The sequence below is a fragment of the Ranitomeya imitator genome, chromosome 1 (assembly GCF_032444005.1).
Source record: "Ranitomeya imitator isolate aRanImi1 chromosome 1, aRanImi1.pri, whole genome shotgun sequence".
Classification (NCBI taxonomy): domain Eukaryota; kingdom Metazoa; phylum Chordata; class Amphibia; order Anura; family Dendrobatidae; genus Ranitomeya; species Ranitomeya imitator.
The window spans coordinates 531799552-531821036 of NC_091282.1; the positions used below are offsets into that span (position 1 = coordinate 531799552).

The window sequence follows — 21485 nt, forward strand, 5'->3', positions numbered from 1 at the left end:
ATAATACATTACAAGTATATACACACATCTATACATATACAAGTATACACACACATATGTAAATTTATACACACACACACAAGTATACACACATACATACACACATATATAATACATTACAAGTATATACACACATCTATACATATACAAGTATACAAACATATGTAAATTTATACACACACACACAAGTATACACACATACATACACACATATATAATACATTACAAGTTATACACACATCTATACATATACAAGTATACACACACACATACATACACACAGATATATAATACATTACAAGTATATACACACATCTATACATATACAAGTATACACACACAAGTATACACACATACATACACACATATATAATACATTACAAGTATATACACACATCTATACATATACAAGTATACACACACAAGTATACACACATACATACACACATATATAATACATTACAAGTATATACACACATCTATACATATACAAGTATACACACACATATGTAAATTTATACACACACACACAAGTATACACACATACATACACACATATATAATACATTACAAGTATATACACACATCTATACATATACAAGTATACACACACAAGTATACACACATACATACACACATATATAATACATTACAAGTATATACACACATCTATACATATACAAGTATACACACACAAGTATACACACATACATACACACATATATAATACATTACAAGTATATACACACATCTATACATATACAAGTATACACACACAAGTATACACACATACATACACACATATATAATACATTACAAGTATATACACACATCTATACATATACAAGTATACACACACATATGTAAATTTATACACACACACACAAGTATACACACATACATACACACATATATAATACATTACAAGTATATACACACATCTATACATATACAAGTATACAAACATATGTAAATTTATACACACACACACAAGTATACACACATACATACACACATATATAATACATTACAAGTTATACACACATCTATACATATACAAGTATACACACACACATACATACACACAGATATATAATACATTACAAGTATATACACACATCTATACATATACAAGTATACACACACAAGTATACACACATACATACACACATATATAATACATTACAAGTATATACACACATCTATACATATACAAGTATACACACACATATGTAAATTTATACACACACACACAAGTATACACACATACATACACACAGATATAATACATTACAAGTATACACACATATGTATAAATTTATACACACACACGCATATATAATACATTACAAGTATATACACACACTCATATATATACACACGCGTAGTTATAATATAAAGCTATGTATCAGTGCTGTATAATTTCCAAATAGCAGCACAGACAAGTAATGGATTCTGAGGCCAGTGTCCACACAGTGCCGGCACAGAGGTGCTGGTTAACCCCTGATTGGCAGCGGCAGGGTGAGATCACGTGGGCAGGTGTTAGCTGTGCTTTTGGCGGGAGATCCTCCCCGATCCCGTCCTCGCATGTCTCCCATCACTTCCCACATGGATCGGTCAGGGCTTGTGCTCTGCTACACTCACTTCTCCTCACTTCCAGTCGTTTGTCAATGAACGTGACGTCACGCAACGCTGCCCATTGGTTCTTCTTATTCGCACGCCGAGAGCCAATAGAAATTCATTAGCCTCACGCCCTCTGTAATTGTCCAATCGAAGGTAAGCGCCGCCCACATTTCGCTTTAGTGAATGACAGCTGTGGGGTGATTGACGTGGCTCCTCGCAGCAGGCCCCGCCCCCCGCCGGCTCAGCTTAGCCCCGAGCGCTGTCCACTTGAAACAGGTCCTGAAAGGCGCCGCACACAAGACAGTGCTGATCTGGAGGAGCAGCCGCCGCTACAGCAGAGAGACCACTGCCCGGCACATACCTCCACTGTCCTAGCCCAGCCTGGCCTCACCGGGACTTCTCACCAGCCAAAGTGACTGCCACAGTTGGGGGACCGATCAATGATCTACGAGCTGCTGGCCAGGAAACTTTTTCTTCGCTCTGGAAGCACCGGGCTCTTCCTGCGTGCCTGGGGCTGGAGGGATTCCCTGCATGTGATCTCTGGCAGCCTGCTATGAGAGCCGGGGAGGCGGCTGGCCAGTCACTGGATGGACAGGCATAGGCAGGCTTGTGTGCAGCGGATTGTACAGTGCGTGGGGTCGGAGCCATAGTCCGGAGACCCCCAGACCACACTGCAGACTACAGCCCATGTGGCCGAGCAGTCACTGAGCACCTGCCAGCCTGAGGGGCTCACTGCACCGGAGCCGAGCGTTAGGAAGGAGATCGCGTCCATGGAAATACACTGTAAGCACGACCCGTTCGCAGCAATGCATAGTAAGTAGGCTGCTCGATCACCGAGTGCCAGGCTCCGCACCGCCGCCCCCACAACTCACAGCTCCCACCTATCCTCAGCAGTGGGGACAGAACTGTATTTTATGGAACAAAAAAAATGTATTATTCAGGTATTATTATTATTTCTAATGTGATATGTGGTAGGAACCCATAACTATGAATGCAGTACCTTTGTACGGATGAGGTGTGGAAGTATTTGGGTAGGTACCACCTCTGCAAACAATGGCCGGTTTATAGTTCACTGCCCTTTAATTGTATCTAGCAGTTATTCTAGTTAGCTACATTAATATCTTCATCATCATGGAGCATAGGCACATTTATTCTGCATTTACAGTAATGCTGTCAATGACTTAACTGCTCGGGCACAGCGAATAAAGTGTTAAGCAAACATGTGCATTCTGTGTATATAGGGATGTAGCTATAGACCTGCTCACAAGTTGGTTTTTAATACGTCCGAAATAATATAAGCAGTACTGCAGCAGTGTTATATAGAAACGAAACCTCTTTTTTTCAACAGTTACTTTAAAATACTGCCTATGAAAATACGTCTATCCTTATATATATATATATATATACATATATATATATATACATATATATATATAGATATGTGTGTGTATTTATGTGTGTGTGTGTTTATGTGTGTGTATATATATATATATGTTTGTGTGTATATATGTGGGTGTGTATATATGTGTGTGTGTTTGCGTGTATATATATGTTTGTGTGTGTGTATATATATATATATATGTTTGTGTATGTATATATATATGTGTGTGTGTTTGTGTGTGTCTATATATATATATGTGTGTGTGTGTATGTGTGTGTGTGTGTGTGTGTATATATGTTTGTGTATGTATATATATATATGTGTGTGTGTGTATATATGTCTGTGTGTTTGTGTGAATATATATATCTATATATGTGTTTGTGTGTGGGTATATGTGTGTGTATATATAATATATATATATGAATATATAGACACACATGATATCTATCTATCTATCTATCTATCTATCTATCTATCTATCTATCTATCTCAGTTAGTGTGTCCCAATTGTTCCTTATAGTAATTCCTTTATCTAAATAATTTCCCCTTCCTGGTGTAATGCTCAGGTTAGGCATCCACTTAGACTATTATTCACTTTCTATTTAAATAGGGTAATGAGAAATCCCAGTAACATCTGAGCTGTGTGGTGCTGTGTTGGAGCAGAGGTGAGCCTCATCTTTGCTGGTGTCCCCAGTCTGCCCTGTCCCTGTGCCCGGCAGGAGTGTGCGGAGTGAGGCAGCCGGCAGAGTGAGGCAGCCGGCAGAGTGAGGCAGCCGGCAGAGTGAGGCAGCCGGCAGAGTGAGGCACGCTACACGTGTACAGACGCTTGTGTGCATGCTGTAGCCACAGGGAGCTGTGCTCGGTGTCCGTGGCCGGAATGCCAGACTAGAGTCACTCAGGCAGCACGGCCAGCTCATCCCTGCGCCTCCTATTTACATGCAAACATTGCTGATCCCTCTGCCTGGAGAGCACATCGCTACTTGTCCTTTCCTCTGGGCTGCTAAAAAATGAAAAATAAAAATACATAAAAAGACGAATTTCCACCTTAATTTTTAACAAAGCAGAAATGTATTGGAATAATTGTAGCAACCGATATTTCTATGTAAAACTAAATATCACCAGTCCTTGCTTGATAAAGTCCCACCTTTAACGTGAGGACAATATTATGGGCCAACTTCCACATTAAATAGTCAAAGCACATGGCTATAGTGTCATATTAGATTGTGCCTGTAGTGTAGGTTATTACTGGTTATGATGTAAGTGCAGCCTGCAGACTGAAGGAGATGGAGCTGATAGAACCAATGAGGCTGGACATATTCCCTGATACCCACCTAACAGCTGCATGGGGGCAAAGGCACAACCCCAGCCAACTGTGAATGTGGCCATCACTAGAGCTAGGCACTGGTATACATGTATACTGCAGGCATGGCGCACATAGTGCAGGGTTAGGAGTACCTATCCTTGTGTGAGGGGAGACCTGGGCTATGCTTTATTGGAAAGAGATACATCAACATTTACTGCCTCTTGCTCAGTGGCACATGAAGAGCCCCCTCCTTTGTAGTCATCTACTCCATACTGCACATTGCTAACTACCTACAGGGTTTCTATATTGCATAGACAGGCAGAGATTGCTGCACACTGGGTACTATTCATTGTGTATAGAATTCATGGAATTTTCTATCTAGTATCAAAGGATAAAAATGTTCTGCATTCTTCATAAAGGGATTCCATAGCCCCTTTATTATTTTATATTATATATACTTATATATCAAAAATATCATATAATATATATATATATATATATATACATATAAATATATATATATACACACATTTATATATATGTATATATATATACATACATACACACACACATATATATGTATGTATGTATTAGTAAATATTTTCTACTTATTGCTATTATTATTATTATTATTACTCCAGTACTAAGCATACTATAGTGTGAGCTTACTTTGGATTTATTTAATTAGGCTATTCTTCAATACCATACTTTGCTTATAAAAGTCAAATATATATATAATTAGTGCACAGAGAGCTGAAAAGACTCTAATGGAAGTTTGTGACTGGCTCAAACAAGTAAAAATGTTGTATATTATAATGTTTTTTATTTAGGGAAAAATGATGTAGTGCTGTAAGTTTAAGAAGACAATGATTTCTGCATTCTGCATGAAGAAGTGGCATTTTAATGCGGCTAACATTTCCCTGGCAGAGATTAAATCTGCACTGAGGACCAGGTCCTGCACAGTAAATGAATGATTTCAGTTTGTTGACCAGTGTACCTGTCCACTATATAAAGAAATCCCATATGATAGCATTTACCATGTGTACCATGCTACGTATTAACATCACATAATTACTTAATGTCTCCAGGCAGATTATTATTTTTTGGGAATCTTTAAAAAAAAACTAATGAACTACTGAATTCATTTTTAATAAGGCATGAATTAAATATCAAAACTGTTATGAAGTATGATAATTAGTACGACATCACTTGAGTTAGCTTTTTAAAATACACGTTTAATATATTTAGTTTTTATTTAAGCAAAGACAGTGTTTTGTGTTTCACAGTCAACAGATAAACCCCATATTAAATGATCCTCCTCCTTGAGGACGGAACCAATCACTGGCAGACAAAGGGTCTCACATTTGATTTGTGCCCTCTACTACAACCGGGCACATCCCAGCAGCTGTCACTGTTGTTTATACATTCGCTTTAGATTTCACTTCTAGTATATTAATCAAAATCTCTCTACTGTATCCAGCAGAGCAATTGCCACAGTGGAGGGCCTTCTCGTGGAAATATTGATTTTTACTTAATCACTTGATCACATAACCCCTTGCATCTTTATTATTTGTCAATTTCAGTCATACATTAAGACTTTGACTATTTAGATGATTTATTGTGCAGTCGAAAAGTGACGGTTGCTTAGGTTCCCTGTAGACTTCTGCTCAGATCCCAGCATAGGGTTAAAATCAGAAGCTAGAACGCAATAGTGCGAAATGACTTCTTTGATGAGAAAACTTACTATTCTGTTGGAAATGTATTACAATTTGAAATGTATGCCCTAAACACTGAATTAGCAAGTATTTAGAATTGCTACCTTCGAGATGAAGAAACAGACCTCATATTAATACATCATCACAACGAGTTAGATAATATATGCAGTTTATACTAGAAATAATATTAAATGAATTGTGATTTAAAAAAATACAACTACATTTCAAAGAAAGTCGCAAATGACTAAAATAGTAAAGAAGCAAACTGATTTTAGAATTGAATGAAATATATGGAACAGACAGAAAAATCCCTGTAACTTCATGGACAAGCTGTACTGCACTGGCCATACATACTGTACATTGGGCTGTAAATACTATACTAAAATAAATACTGTTATTTCAATAAATCATTGAATCCTATATAATAAAACCCACAGCATAGTCTTATTTTCACACAACAATGCACCCATTGGCTATTCTCTAGGGCAAGACATAGAGCAGGACAAAAAGGGAGCAGAAGCTAATGTCCTCAGCTTCTGATGGACCACCTGCACCAGAATGTGTCCTGGTCCCTCAGAAATAGATGACACATTTACCCCCATGATAAGGTTTTATTTTAAAGCTACACTAATTAAGGCAGAATGTCTAAGGCCATAGCTGGTCGTGGATGGTCTACCCCCCTCCTCCGTATTCCAGCCCTTGGCCTTGTCCTTATTTCAAAAACAGCTATTTAAATGGCCACTATGCTGATTGAGTTCCTGTTTAATAGAAACTCTCCATGGTTTTGCATAAAATACGCTTCAATATTGAATCAACTCTAAATGCTATTAATCACACTTGATTAGTTTGTTTTAATGTGATTCACTGTGCAACATAGGTGAACCTTACATGATTAACGGCTACAGATAATATCTTTCCCCAGCTGGGTCACTGTCTCGTACTATACAATCTGCTGTGTGGCTCAGTGTGCATGTCATGTTAACGGTACAGACCTGCTTTCCCAGGGCAGATCTTTTTAGGCTTAGCATGTATAGCTAAACTTATCTAGAAAATCTTATTTTATATCATTTTTTATATATTTTTTTTCTTTAAATCAGAAAGAGCTTGGACTCTAATTAGGCAAATGACTGAAAGTAAACAGCAGTAAATGCAGAATATTTCAAATTAAAACATTGTCCAACAGAATATAAGTATAGATATAATGTTAGGTAGAAATGGCCGAACTAACATTGAGTAATAAAAAGCAAAATTAATAATAGAAATAGGACGCTTGATAATTAGCATCTATTTATACAGTGCCAGCATCTTACTTGGCACTAAATAAAATAGGTGTGAGAACATCAAAATTCAAGAAAAAATAGTTCAAATATAAAGAATTGAAAATCATGGGGTCTCTCTCAAAGTATAGACCCCATAATCACTGCTCTGTTTGTATAATATACCAGTTCTATGCAGACAATAACATAAAAAAAAAGATAAGAGCCTTCATAAAATAATAAAGAAAAAATAGATGAAATTTAGTGTTTAGGTTTCTCTGATATTGTTAGTATATTAAGTATACCCCCCAAGCTGCTGAGCGAGTGCACTGCCATCAAGGCCAAATAGTTCAGAAGTTCGAAAATTGCCACAGTGCTGATATGGCCATATTTATATTTGCAATGGTTTGCAGTTTTTGTTACATACAGATAACCTTACTACACTAAATATTCTATTCAGGTTATTTTATGTTCTGAGGAAACTTCCTTTATGTTGAGTATTATTAGTAGTTAGTTATTTTATTTTCGAATAGTATTTAGAAGGCCATATCATCGGTGTCTTGGCATTTTTGCATATTGTTCATATCATTCCCTAAGCGTAGACTTGAAATAGCAACTCCAGGTGACAAAGTCATCCTTACCTATAACGTCTCCAAATGTAAAGAGCTAGCAATTTATAACGAATATATATATATATATGCTGTATATATTGTATATAATGGAGGCAGCAAGTGCTTCAGTAAAACTTAGAACAATATTTATTCCATGTCAAAGGTACGTGAAGCTTCAGCTCTATCACTTGAGAAAGGCTCAGTGTTAGAGCCGAAATATTGCTTACCTTAGCCATAGAGACCTGCTGGCTCCATTTTTACCACTTGTATTTTCGGATTTGATTACTACTGAATCTGAAAATCTTCACTCACATTGTTGGGTTGTTGCAGGTATGATGTCATGTTTGATGTATATATATATATATTTGATATATATTATATATATATATATATATATATATATATATATATATATATAGGCTCACACTTGGAGCCGAAATGTTGCTATAAGCCCTTATGGGCTATTAAATAATCTGTATAATTTTCTAAAGGGGAGGGCTGTCTTCATTTTTTTCCATTATATTGAGGATTGGTATATGCCTGGAAACCATGGCACCTGTGTACTATTTACTGCTTGCTAGTGCTGATATATATATGTATTTTATACACATATAAGCAAGTCTATCTATATACAATATATTTATATTTTCACATATGTTTTTATGCATAACATAGCAGAACAATTTTCACTCTTGGAAGTAACCTAGAATACAGCACTCTGATCATCCAAAAAGCGCAAAATGGAGGCAGCACTTAAAGAGTTCAGGTGAAGAAGTGTGGAGTTATATAGATCGATTTAGGTGCAGCAGTTCAAGGTTCCCAATTGAAGCCTTTTTTAAGCAACCTGCAAACTCTCAACTAAAGCTGAGATATTGTACCTAGACGAACGGCGAATAAAACTCCACATCACATTTTTTTTCACTTGGTCCTTGTGATTACTGCCTCCATCATGTATATTGACTATTATATATGGTCCGTGTGTGTTTTTTTTTTTAATTCTGTAGAAGTATGTTTGTCAAGTATAACAAGTATAACCCTGTTTCTACTGTATCCCAGGCCTGTTTGGCACTGAAAGGATTAAATTATGGTTTTCTAAGGTCCCCACCTAGTTGACACCAGTGTTTGAGAGGTAATGAAGCTAAGTAGAAATTAATGATGTAAGCTGAATTTAAAACACTATGAATAAAGACTTACAGCTCATTATTATTGACTTTTTAACAAAGGCTTGTGTCACTTGTATCCCAAACGACACTTCACTGTTGTATAATTGGTCATTTGTAAAGACTGCACAATGGGGGTAATTCATTAATTCTGATGGTAGTGATCATGGCACTTTCATAAGGACACCCACGTTACCATCCGAGAATTTAAGTACTCGGAGAAATACAACACTAGTTCAATAACTGTGGCCAATATTGTTTTTTGTTATCTTCTAGAAAGGCAATACAAGTAAACTCTGATACAGATTTAGCATTCTATGGCATATTTCAGATTACTGTGTATTTATTTGAATGAAAATGAGTTGCCATATATCTGCATAGAAACTTGCTACAAAACAGGAAATTATGAAGAAAAGAAACCCTGAGATTAAAGTTTGCTTCTTAAATTTGCAGAATATACTATGACGTCAGTGTAGGCCTCATCATCTTATACCATGACAGCCACTGTGTGTGCCCTTCAGGGGTGTGACTATTAGTGGGGCAGTAGTTGCACCCATGCAATGGGGCAATGGTGTCCTCTCTATTAGATAAGAGCATACCAGTATTATACATGCCATGTGATAGTTACAGTTTTATCAGTGGGCGGCCAGCATGTTCAAGTTTAAATTTTCTATTTCATGTGAAAATTTTCTAGATAGTAACACGGTTGATGTTCAGACCTAAATGTATGAAGGGGTCAATGTGGTCTCTTCATCTGCTGCAGAATAGGCCTCATTTATGAAAACTATGGAAAAGAAAAGAACTAGTTTCGTTGCCCATGACAACCCTTGAAAGCTAAGCTATGATCAATAGCAATGGGCAACAATGTCACTTTTCTGTTACGCGGTTTGAAAAGATTTGCTCAAATATATTTGCTGAACTCTAAAGAGTGAAACAAAGCAGAGCAATGCGTATGAAATATAGTTATCAATAGTTACCTTACAATATGGATGCTCATACGTTACATTAAGAAACATAATTACTAATATTTTACTTGCAGGTGAGAATTCCTAAACTAAGCACAATATTTGTCATGTGGTCTCACTAGAGCTCTATCCCGTGGGATTAAAATCTCCCTATTTCGAAAGTCTTACCTCTAGGTATAGAGCTAAGCAATCCACTTGCTTTCCCTGCTGCCTGCGCATAGTGTTGGCTCATTTTCATGGTCAGATGTTATGTAGTAGTGTATCTTTTATTTGGCATATGGGACATATTACTGCTTAGGCCATACTCAAAGTCATTTACCAGTCTCGCTTTTTGTTGTACTGCTGTGCATTGGCAGATGAATCATCCTATCACAATAACTATCAAATGTGCTTGATGGGGCCAGCTTGCCCGGGTTATAACTATATCTAATATGTTGTACCTTGAAGAGGTTGTCAGGTGAAAACAAGTTATATGATAACGTATTGATTGGTGGGACCAACTGCTGGGACCCGCACTGATCGACAGAGCAGGGAACTTTTATTCTGCATAAAGTGGAGCAGCATATTCGACTGTTACTCCATTCCCTACACTCAGCTTTTTCTGGCAGCCCCATGGACAATGAATGGAGCGCTAGTCGGACCTACCACTTTATTTTGTAATTGGGTTAAAAGTGCATTGATTTGCGATAAAAATTCTCCAGTCTGCCAATCGGTGCTGTTCCCAGCCTCTGGACCCCAACCGGAACACAATAGACTATACACAAAAGAAAAATAGGGCTCATGTTAATAAATGATTCAGACAAGTTATTTTGACATTGGCAAGTAGTCGGACAGAGATGTGGTTATCTAGGTTTGAGGATTGTTTTTGGTCTTGATTTTAACTTTGCTTCAAATGTGACATGAAAAAGTGAAACATCAGTTAATACATGTTTCTAGCTGCTGTATGCAAGCATATAGTGACTAGCCATAGTCCACCATTTACCCAGCAGATATATTAAAAATTATTTTTAATGGCTTTTTAGCACAAACACAGAATTTAAAAAAATCCTATTTACTACGTTTATACTAGAGTAGGTGCAAATGTATCCCCAGATCCCATGCCATTGGCTCCCACCTTTTGCTTGATGACATCTGCAGATCTTTTGATTAGCCGGCCTGATGAAACATTATAGGTGCAACACTCCACAATGATGACATCGCGATAGGTCACCTAATCAAATGAAGAGCCGCAGATGTCAGCAGGTAAGAAGTGGTACTCCTTCAATGTCGTGGCCGATGGAATGGGATGTGCGAATTGATTTGCACCAATTATGGTATACAACATTACATATGCACTTATGTTAATATAATATTTTAATACACTCCTCAACATTGAAACGGCAATATCAAGAAAGACATGCTAATAATAAGCAAATGATGAAAAAAATGGAAATAAAATTTTCAAACCATCTCGATTTATTCTGTGTCAGGTATAAGCACCACTTGCCGAAATGCACGCACTAAGACACCTTAATGAAGACAAGTCCATAGATGCTGCAGGCCACGGTAGCACGTTTAGATCATGAAAGCTCCTCATAGTAGGGCACTCTCGAGAAATGACCATACGAGCACCTCAACTGCCAAATCACTGTAATATCGAGCTGTTAGTGGTCATGGAATGAAGGCTAGTGGAATGCAATGACATTATACCATGCCATGCCATAAGCCAGGGAAAGGACCAGTTCGACATTCCCATGTGAAGTCCTCTTCATGGCATTGGCTGGAGTGGAGCAGTGGAGGCCTGAATGAAGAGCTTTTCTCTTCAGCGATGAGTGCTGCTTTTGGTTTTGATGCAATGATAGTTTGAGATTGGTTTAGAGACCATGAAGGAATGTTACATAGATCCTACTCTCTGGGTTATGGTGTGAGGTGGTATAAAACACAGTAGCTAGACCCTTCTAATCTTCATTTCAGGTACACTGACAGCTCAAGGATGCATTGATTTGGTCATGCTACTACCAATTGGCGGTACGACTGTTTCTCCGAAACGTCCCAGGATTATTTTTTCAGCCAGACAACATCAGGCTGCATGTTGCTCATCCTAACATGAGCAGCCTTTTTTGACCAAAAATAACCTGCAGTATCTCTGGATTTGTCTCCCATCAAGCAAAGCTGGGACATGATTGGTTGGCAATTAAACGGAGCTGCCAGCAGTGGATCTTGATGATTTGCATGCTGAAGTGCATTCAACGTGACAGAACAACCATTAATAACCTCACTGATAACATGCCAATAAGGATAAGTGTGTGGATTTCTGCACATGGGGCTCATACTGAGTACAGAATACATAGAGATGATTTGAAAGTTTTGTTTCCACTTTATAGAATTTACATCTTATTAACATGTCTATCCATCCTGTGATTCCCATAACTTCATAACTTTTTTCTTGGTGTTGCAAGTTCAATGTTGAGAAGTGTATGTAATATTACAATAACATTAATATAGTTTACAGAACGTAACAAATCTCTTGATACTGACATTTTTCTTGTAATATGTTATTTATATTGACTAGAGTCAAGCAATATGATTTGCAGGACTGTTGTCCAGTGGTAATTATTTCATGGTTGCTGGACCAAAGCACTGGAAGCTTCCTACTACCATCGGCATCTCCGGTGCCTCTTCTGATTAGTACGCCCATAGGGTGGCATGCGCGTGTCATGCCCAACATAATGACATTGCGGGGGCTACTAATTAGAAAAAAGCACAGGTGATGCCCCAGATAGTTTGAGGAACACAGTACATTGGCCCAGAGCCTATAAAGTACTGACACAAATTTTTCTCCCTTTTATTATTATTATTATTTATTATTATAGCGCCATTTATTCCATGGCCCTTTACATGTGAGGAGGGGTATACATAATAAAACAAGTACAATAATCTTGAACAATACAAGTCATAACTGGTACAGGAGGAGAGAGGACCCTGCCCGCGAGGGCTCACAATCTACAAGGGATGGGTGAGGATACAGTAGGTAGGGTAGAGCTGGCCGTGCAGCGGTTTGGTCGATCGGTGGTTACTGCAGGTTGTAGGCTTTTACATTTGATGTTGCTGGTAGATCAATAGAAATAACAATATGTTTATAAAGAGCCTTAGATTAACACTGAGAAATATGGCATGGTTACACCATATATATATACAGGATATATATATATATATATATATATATATATATATATATATATATATATATATATAGCTATATGTTTTCAATATGGTGGTTTACGTAAAGTTTGTGCACAAAATGCAGTATATAAATTAGCAATCAATAGCTCTATAAAGCAGGAGACCTGGTGTTTAGCATGTGAGAAGAAGGAGGTAATAATGAAAAGTTTTGACTCTCTTGTACAAGAAATGATGCCATGAATGACTGATTCTGAAAATGTTGTAATGCTTCAGCAAGGGTAAAACCTATTCAATTGAGTATTGACTGCAGAGAGTATGGCAGATTACTGCAGAAATGTCTGTGACTGAAAATCAGTTCCATACATCTGAAGAGAGATTGCTTCTACAGCATCCACATGGATTTTTACCCACCTCATTCAAATGTATGTGACATTTGCAGAAATGTCTGCTGCAATCTTGATGTATGTGAACATGCCCTTATAATGGTCTAACACATGCAGCCTCAGCTGACGCCTTGTACAGCGCCCCGGAGCTCACTCTCCTTTAGCTCAGAGCGTAGATTATATTCATTAATAGACTCAAGCTGAACAGAATATTTGGTCCCTCGGATATAACGGAGTGCTGCAGAACAAATACTTCTAGGTAAAAAAATATTAGATATCTGATAACCGTTACATAATTAAATAATACTTGTAGAGTTTGGATTTTTAGGTAAATGCTGGATACACACAATTTAGATTCCCATGGATCATGACAGCACTGGGAATAATAGACACATGTTTATATTCAATTGCATTTGGATATTTTGATTCCCAGAAATGGCTGGTGATGACTTTAATATTCGATACTCTCCTACAGAATCTGTGTTCGTGTATGCAATAAATCAATCATCTATATCTTCATAGGTAACTTCTCTCATTCAGAAACCCAAGCTGCAGTAAAAACTAGTTACTTCCTCCAATACTGATTTTACTATTAAATTATATTTCCCAGCATTTTTTTCAACTTGCTTTACAAATAAAGATTTGCAAGTTTTGTTGTTACATATGGAACATTAAATATTGGGGATGCTCACTCACTTGACAGATCTCTGACAAACATATACAGTATCAGATCACATACTAGGTCCAATGTGTCTATGCACAGTGAGAGTAATTGACTGGTATGGATATTATATGTGATGGAGAATGAGAACCTACTGGGAGCCTGAGCCAGCAGCCCCATTATAGCTAATAGGGCTGACAGTGGTAAGTCAGCTACTTCCGGATACTTCCTATCATCGGAGATAAAGTCCAGAGTTTATCATAGGAAGGCTATACAAAGTGACTTCACGTCAGGAACTGAGGAACACAGACATGTTTTCATGTTCAGCTGGATTTATGATTTTTTTAATTTAACAAGAGTTTTGAATCACTTTGTGAATAATTTAAATCTTTATTAAAATAAATTTATTACAATGAATTTATACAAACATCATACGGACACAAGCAGTGTTGGACTGGAGTGAAAAGGGCCCACCAGTAACATTGACTTTGAGGGGCCCACTTTTCACCTGCATGCAAATATTATACTACCTTCATTCACAAATTTACCTATATCTCTATATAATAATAAACTGGGTAGCGTGGTTAATAAATGACGAGATGCTGCTTTTTTCTGCACAGAGTGAATCAAGTGAATTATGCCAAGTACTGCCCATACAGTGGGGTTGGGGGCCCAGATCTGCACAGGGGCCCACTGGGGGATTACCCTGTTACCATGTGGGCCAGTCCAAGCCTGGACACAAGAATCAGAACACCTACACCTTGCACCTACAGGAGCTTTTGACATCACACCCTAAATCCATAGGCATTAATATGGAGATGGTTCCAACTTTGCAGCCACAGCAGCTTCCACTCCTCTACACTTTCTACACAATTTTGGAGTGCGCCTGTGGGAATTTTTGTCCATTCATTCAGGAGGTCAGATGCTGATGTTGACTTTGAATACTTGTGCCAACGCAGACACGTCTATCAGACTGCCATATAGAGAAGCATGATTTATCGCTCCATTTCCACTGCTCTAGAGTCCAGCAGTGGCGGCTTTACACCACTACATCAGATGCTTGGCATTGTATTTGGTCATGTAAGGTTTGCAGTCAGGGGCACATATCATGAAGCTCCCAGTGCACAGTTTTTGTGCTGATGTCACTGACAGAGGAGGTTTGGATTTCTGCAATTATTAAGTATGCAGATCGTTGACCACTTTTAAACATTTATAATTGTTTGTTTTCCTGTTTTCTGGAGTAATTTGCATTTTAGTAGCTTTAGCGTGTGTGCCTTATTTTCTAAGTTATGCTCCACTTTTTAACTTTTCTTTCTTTTTAAAGTTTTTTTTCCTTGTCAACTTTGCTAGTCCTGATGACTTAGAAAGAATCATGAAATGTGATTATTGCCAATTGAAACATTTTTTGGGTGTATCTAACTCCAGTCCAACCATGCTCTCCTTCCCGTAGTAAGGTTTCTGAAGGAGCTTCTAATTTGGTACATTTTTTTGACTTTTCAATGACTTTGTAACTTTTGGTGCTGGAACATTGAAAAAACGTTTGAGGACATAAATAAAGAGCCTTTTTGAGATTGTGCTGAAGTCATGAGCATCATGTGCCATTTTGAAGAATTTGGCACAAAACCATCAGCAAATACCACAAAGCAAAAAAATAAAAACAAAAGTAACTTCAATAAATCACAGATGGATAATAAGGCCCTATGTGCCTAAGCATTCGGTGACCCCGCTCTATAATTTTACATGGTCTGCCACTTCATGACTGAGTTTCTGTAGTTCCTAAATGCTTCCAGTTTTCAATAATACTCTTCACATTTGGTTGTAAAATGTTTAGAATGGAATAAATTTAATGAGCTGATTTCTTACAATCAAACAGGAACACGCTAAAATTCATTGAGATCCTTAAGAACATCTCATTGTTTCCTAAATATCCGTAGAGACGGAATGAAGAGCCTCAATTCAATAATTAAGGTTGAGGCTACTAGGATTGCCAACCATCCAGAAATTCCATGGCCCGTAAAAATAAGGCACTTTATTGTCTTGTACTTATACAGATTTTTACAGTGACTGCAGCTGATGTCTTCATATAGAATTTATGGGCTGTAGATGTGTATCACATATAATCATAATGATTTATTATGAAATTTTTAATTATGATTTTACAATGTGTCCATAAAAATAATTGATGTTCAAATAATTTTTAAAAGCTGCCCAGAAAAAAAAGAAAAAGTCAAGCTGGCAACTTTGGGGCCTATATTGCCACATGTGATGGAGGAGAGCAATTCTCAGAGAAGTCATGCAACAAAAATATCTGCGTAACACAAATTTTATAGCTGTGTTTTTACTGTAAAAAAGTTACAGATAAGTCGCAGTCAAATGTGACATCCATGGAAGTCTATGGCAATTGAGTCAAATGCAACTTTACAAGTATAGCTAAAAATGATTCTATTATTGTAAGAGGAGTTCAACCAAATATCCCAGATGTCAAAGAAGAGATTTCATTATCTATGATCTTTTTTGATATGCAGTTATCAGGATATATACATTAATGTGATGGAGAAAATATCAACTTCTTGTTACACAATTATCAATATTTTTCCATTTCTCATTAATTTACCAATGCTCTTGTTTTAGGTTTTGTGGTCCTTTATAACCTGTTATAGACTTGAATGGTGGTAACAATTATTATCCTAAGTGTATAAAGGCTACTTTTAGTCACCGCAGTTTATGTAAATTGAAGCTTGAAAGTGACAGCATTCCCAGGTGCAGAAACTTTATCCAGTGCAAATGCTCTTTTCATATCCAAAGAAACCTCTGCTACAACTTTTCTCTTGCATTGATTATATTTTAAATGAGCTGGCACTGAGTTTATATTTTGCTGTAGCTAGTTAATCCTACTAAATGCCAACCAAATCCAATTAAAGAGACATTAAATGTAAAATCAAATGAAAAAGAATGGAAATAAAAGTAAGACGGGAACGACTAGATCTCTTTATCTGTAGCTGGAACTACTTAATGAGGAATTAACTAAAAGGATTGAGAACTATCTATCTCATATGCATCATCTCTCATCTTTCATTAATCTAACACCAAAATCCATGTATATTGATAGTTTTAGCACCCACTTCTATACAAAAATAAATACTAATATTTTTTAAAAGAGTTGAATGAAATATGGTGCAATGTTTTTCTGTCTCCTCCAAATCATGATATATTCATGCAGAATATTCTTCTACTTTTGGACTATGCAGGTATTACGCATGGCTGTGCCTCAGTAAGTGTAAAGGCACGCACTGTTGATTTGATGTGAATTTCCCATGTGGATTTGCATGTGGAAAATCCACGGCATAATTATTATTATTATTTATATAGCACCATTGATTCCATAGTGCTGTACAAGAGATGGGGTTACATACCAAATAGAGATATCACTTGCAGTAAACAAACTAACAATGATAGACAGGTAGAAAGGCTGGCTTACATTCTACAGGATGATGGGGAAGGAGACAGTAGCTTGGGGGTTGCAGTAGCTCTGATGGTGTTGAGGTGGCAGCATGGTCATTGCAGGTTGTAAGCTTTCTTGAAGAAATGGATTTTCAGGTTTCGTCTGAAGGATCCGAATGTTGTGGATAATCGGACTTGTTGGGGCACAGAATTCCAGAGGATGGGGGATACTCAGGAGAAGTCTTGGGAGGCGATTGGGGGGAATAAATAAGTGTGGAGGAGAGAAGGAGGTCTTGGGAAGACCGGAGATTACGTGAGGGAAGATAACAGGAGATTAATTCAGAGATGTAGGGAGGAGAAAGGTTATGGATGGCTTAGTAAGTCAGTGTTAGTAACTTGAACTGAATATGCTAGGGAATTGAGAACCAATGGAGGGATTTGCATAGGGGGGAAAAGAAGGAGTAACAAGGAGAGAGATGAACAGATGGACTAGAAAGGTGCGAGAGTTCTAGCAGGTGGGCCACAGAAGAGGATGTTGCAGTAGTCGATGCGGAAGATGATAAGGGCATGCACAAGCTTTTTAGTAGAGTGAGGGTTGAAGAAAGGATGGATTTTGGCAATATTTTTGAGCAGTAGGCAACAGGAGGTGGCGAGAGCTTGGATGTGTGGTTTGAAGGACAGGGCAGAGTCAATGGTTACTCCAAGGCAGTGGATTTCTGGTACAGGGGAAAGTAATGTCATTTGTGATAGATAGATCAGGTAGCGATGATACGTGAGATGGAGGAAAGATAATGAGTTCAAATTTGTCTATATTGAGCTTGAGGAAGCACTAGGAGCATAAGGAGGATATGATAGACACTCTGGGATTCTGGACAGCAGAGAGTTGACATCTGGGCCAGAGAGGTAGATCTGAGTGTCATCAGCATACAGATGATGCTAGAAGCCATGGGACTTAATGAGTTGTCCCAGGCCATAGATGTAGAAGTGTTGTGGATCCTAGTCCCTTGAGGGACTCCAACAGAGAAAGGGCGAGATGAGGAGGTAGTGTGAGAGTGGGAGATGCTAAACGTGTGGTAGGAAAGGTATAAGATGCAGGATAGGACATGGTCTTTGATGGCAGAGGACAGGTCTAGAAGAAGGAGTGTAGAGAATTGTCTGTGGGGTTTGGCTGTAAGTAAGTCATTAGTAATTTTGGTCGGGGCAGTTTCATGGTGGGGATGAAAGCCAGATTGTAGGCTGTCGAAGAGCGAGTTAGATGAGAGGGAGGTGGGAAGAAAATTCAGAGTGACCATGCTGCTCAAAAATTTGGAAGCAAATGAGAGCAATGATATGGGGTGATAGCTGGACATAGCGGTTGGGCTGAGGGATATTTTTTTGAGGATAGGCGTTATTGTGGCATGATTGAAAACAGAAGTTAGTGATAAGTTGAAGAAATGGGTTAGGGATGGGATAAGTGTGGTGGTGAGGGTGGGGAGGATGTAGGATGTAGCCAAGTGCACAAGTGGTGAGGTGTGGTTTGGAGAGAAGACGAGTAAACTCAGAGAGATGTTGGAGAGGGAGGTTATAGGGTAAGGGCAACGATCTGCTATACAAAGGGGTTGTGGTGGTTGAACAATAAAGACTTGCCGTGTTTGGTTGATCTTATTTTTAAATATGCAGCAAAGTCCTCAACAAAGATTAGGGAGGTTGGCGGGGGCTGTAGTGAGCGGAGGATGGAGTTAAAAGGTTTTAATAACTGTTGGGGATTGTAAGATAAGGATGATATGAGGGTTGTGAAGTAGGCCTGTTTAGCAGAGATGAGGGCTGATTTGAATGCTAGTGTTGCTTGTTTGAATGCGGTGAAGTCGCCCTGATAATGTATTTTCTTCCAATGCGGCTCTGTAGCCCTGGACACTTGCCGAAGCTTTTTAGTGAGATTATTGTGCCAGGGTTGTCTATTAATTCATTTCACTTCCATGCGCGAGAGGGGCGACCATGTCAGTAGTTGATGCAAGAGTGGCGTTGATGAAAGCTGTGACACTGTCTGAGTCGTGGAGTGAAGATATGGATGCCTGTGGAAGAATAGAGTCAGAGAGTGTGTGAGTGTCTAGATGTGTGAGGTTTCTGTGGGGGTGTGCTAGTTTTTGGACATGGGTGACAGGGGAGAAGGAAAGGGATGAGAGCATGAGTAGATGGTAGTCAGATAGGGGGAGAGGGGAGGTTGTGAGGTTAGATAGGGAGCAGAGTCAGGTAAAGATAAGGTCTAATGTATGTCTGTCTGTATGGGTGACTGAGGAGGACCACTAAGTAAGTCCAAAAGATAAAGCATAATAAACTACCAGCTAAATTAATGAGATTTTGAAAATTTCATCTACATGTTGCATAACGTTTTCTCACATAAATTGACCTTCAGTGCAGACTTTACAATCAGTAGCTTGTCAATTCTTCGTCATTGCAGACTTCACCATTTTCAAATGTTTTGGGTAAAATTTACAAGAAAATCTACACCAAAAACCACATGTAACACATAGTTCACATCAAAATTCACATTAAATCAGCACTATTTGCATTTACCCTAAAAGTGATTGAGTTAATCTATTTTCTTTGCATGTAAATACTTTGTCAGTTACACTCTTGTCAAAGAAATATTAAAGATGATCTATCACAATGAACAGTTTAAACTTTGGGCGGCATTTTATAGCACAGAAGAAACACCAAAAAGATAGGCAAAGGTGTTACCTGTCTAGGCCTTGAATCAAATGCACTATCATGGTGCAGCGGGCCCAAGTAAAGATGGCAACTACACAGGTGCGATAATACCAATGAGACAGCCAGCCTACAATCAAGGATTGGCCGTTTGGAACACCAGTGCAAACAAATAATCTGCAGCAGTGTTCACAGAGAGAATGCAAAGCATCTGGATCATAGCCTATTAATAACGCCTTGTGGCGGGCTGTCCAGTGCTAACTGTAATGCATCCTGTGTGAAAGAGGACACAGTCTACAAAGCGAACTTGTCCCAACTGCACCCCGAAAAGTAAAATTGTAATTGTTGATAACTTTGTTACAAAGCATATTAGCCTACTATCAGTGGCACCATCAGGGTTTTTCGTCTGATACCCTGGAAATGGGATTAGGGCATACAGTTGTGTAGAAAAGTGTTTATCCCCCTTCCTGATTTCCTATTCTTTTGCCTGTTTGCCACATCTAATTATTTCAGATCACCAAACAAATTTAAACATTAGACAAAGATAACACAAGTAAACATAAAATGCAATTTTTAAATGAAGGTCTTTATTATTAAGGAAAAAAAATCCAAACTTACTGGGCGCTGTATGAAAAAGTGATTGGCCCTCCTCCCCCCTTAAAACATAAATGAACTGTGGTTTATCACATATTTGGGAAGCCGAGTTCAAATTCGAAAGCCACATGCAGGCCTGATTATTGCCACACCTGTTCTCAATCAAGAAATCACTTAAATAGGACCTGCCTGACAAACTGAAGTAGATCAAAAGAATCTCAAAAGCTAGATATCATGCCATAAATATATGCTAGCCACCTTAGGGAGAGACCTAAGTTGGGCTAAATGTAGCGGGACGAAAGAGACCGAAAAGCCCTCTACTTAAAGGAAATACATAGTGGATGCTTTCCTGAAACGGAAAGTACTTGCAAGCAGCATAATACAAAGAATAGCAGGTTTACCCAGAATCCTTTGCAGTAGGCGGAGCTATGCAAATCATCTCTTTCCACCCCTGTCTAATCCACAGCGCTTGGAACCGCCAAGCGTGCAATGCTGCGGATTAGTTTCTAAATTTACACAGCCAACCAAGGTGGCTAGCATATATG

General features: G+C 38.2%; 1 protein-coding gene across 2 annotated transcripts in view; it reads left to right on the forward strand.

The window, feature by feature from the left end:
* The first annotated feature begins 1892 nt into the window (after window positions 1-1892).
* PAX5 (paired box 5) overlaps window positions 1893-21485 on the forward strand; it is a 517932-nt gene continuing 498339 nt past the window's right edge. Inside the window, exon 1 of one of the 2 annotated variants that reach the window (XM_069767486.1) lies at window positions 1893-2436. In XM_069767486.1, the coding sequence (XP_069623587.1) occupies window positions 2394-2436 (43 nt within the window). In that variant the 5' untranslated portion in view covers window positions 1893-2393. The remainder of the gene's footprint in view (window positions 2437-21485) is intronic. The other variant, XM_069767494.1, reaches the window with a different exon arrangement.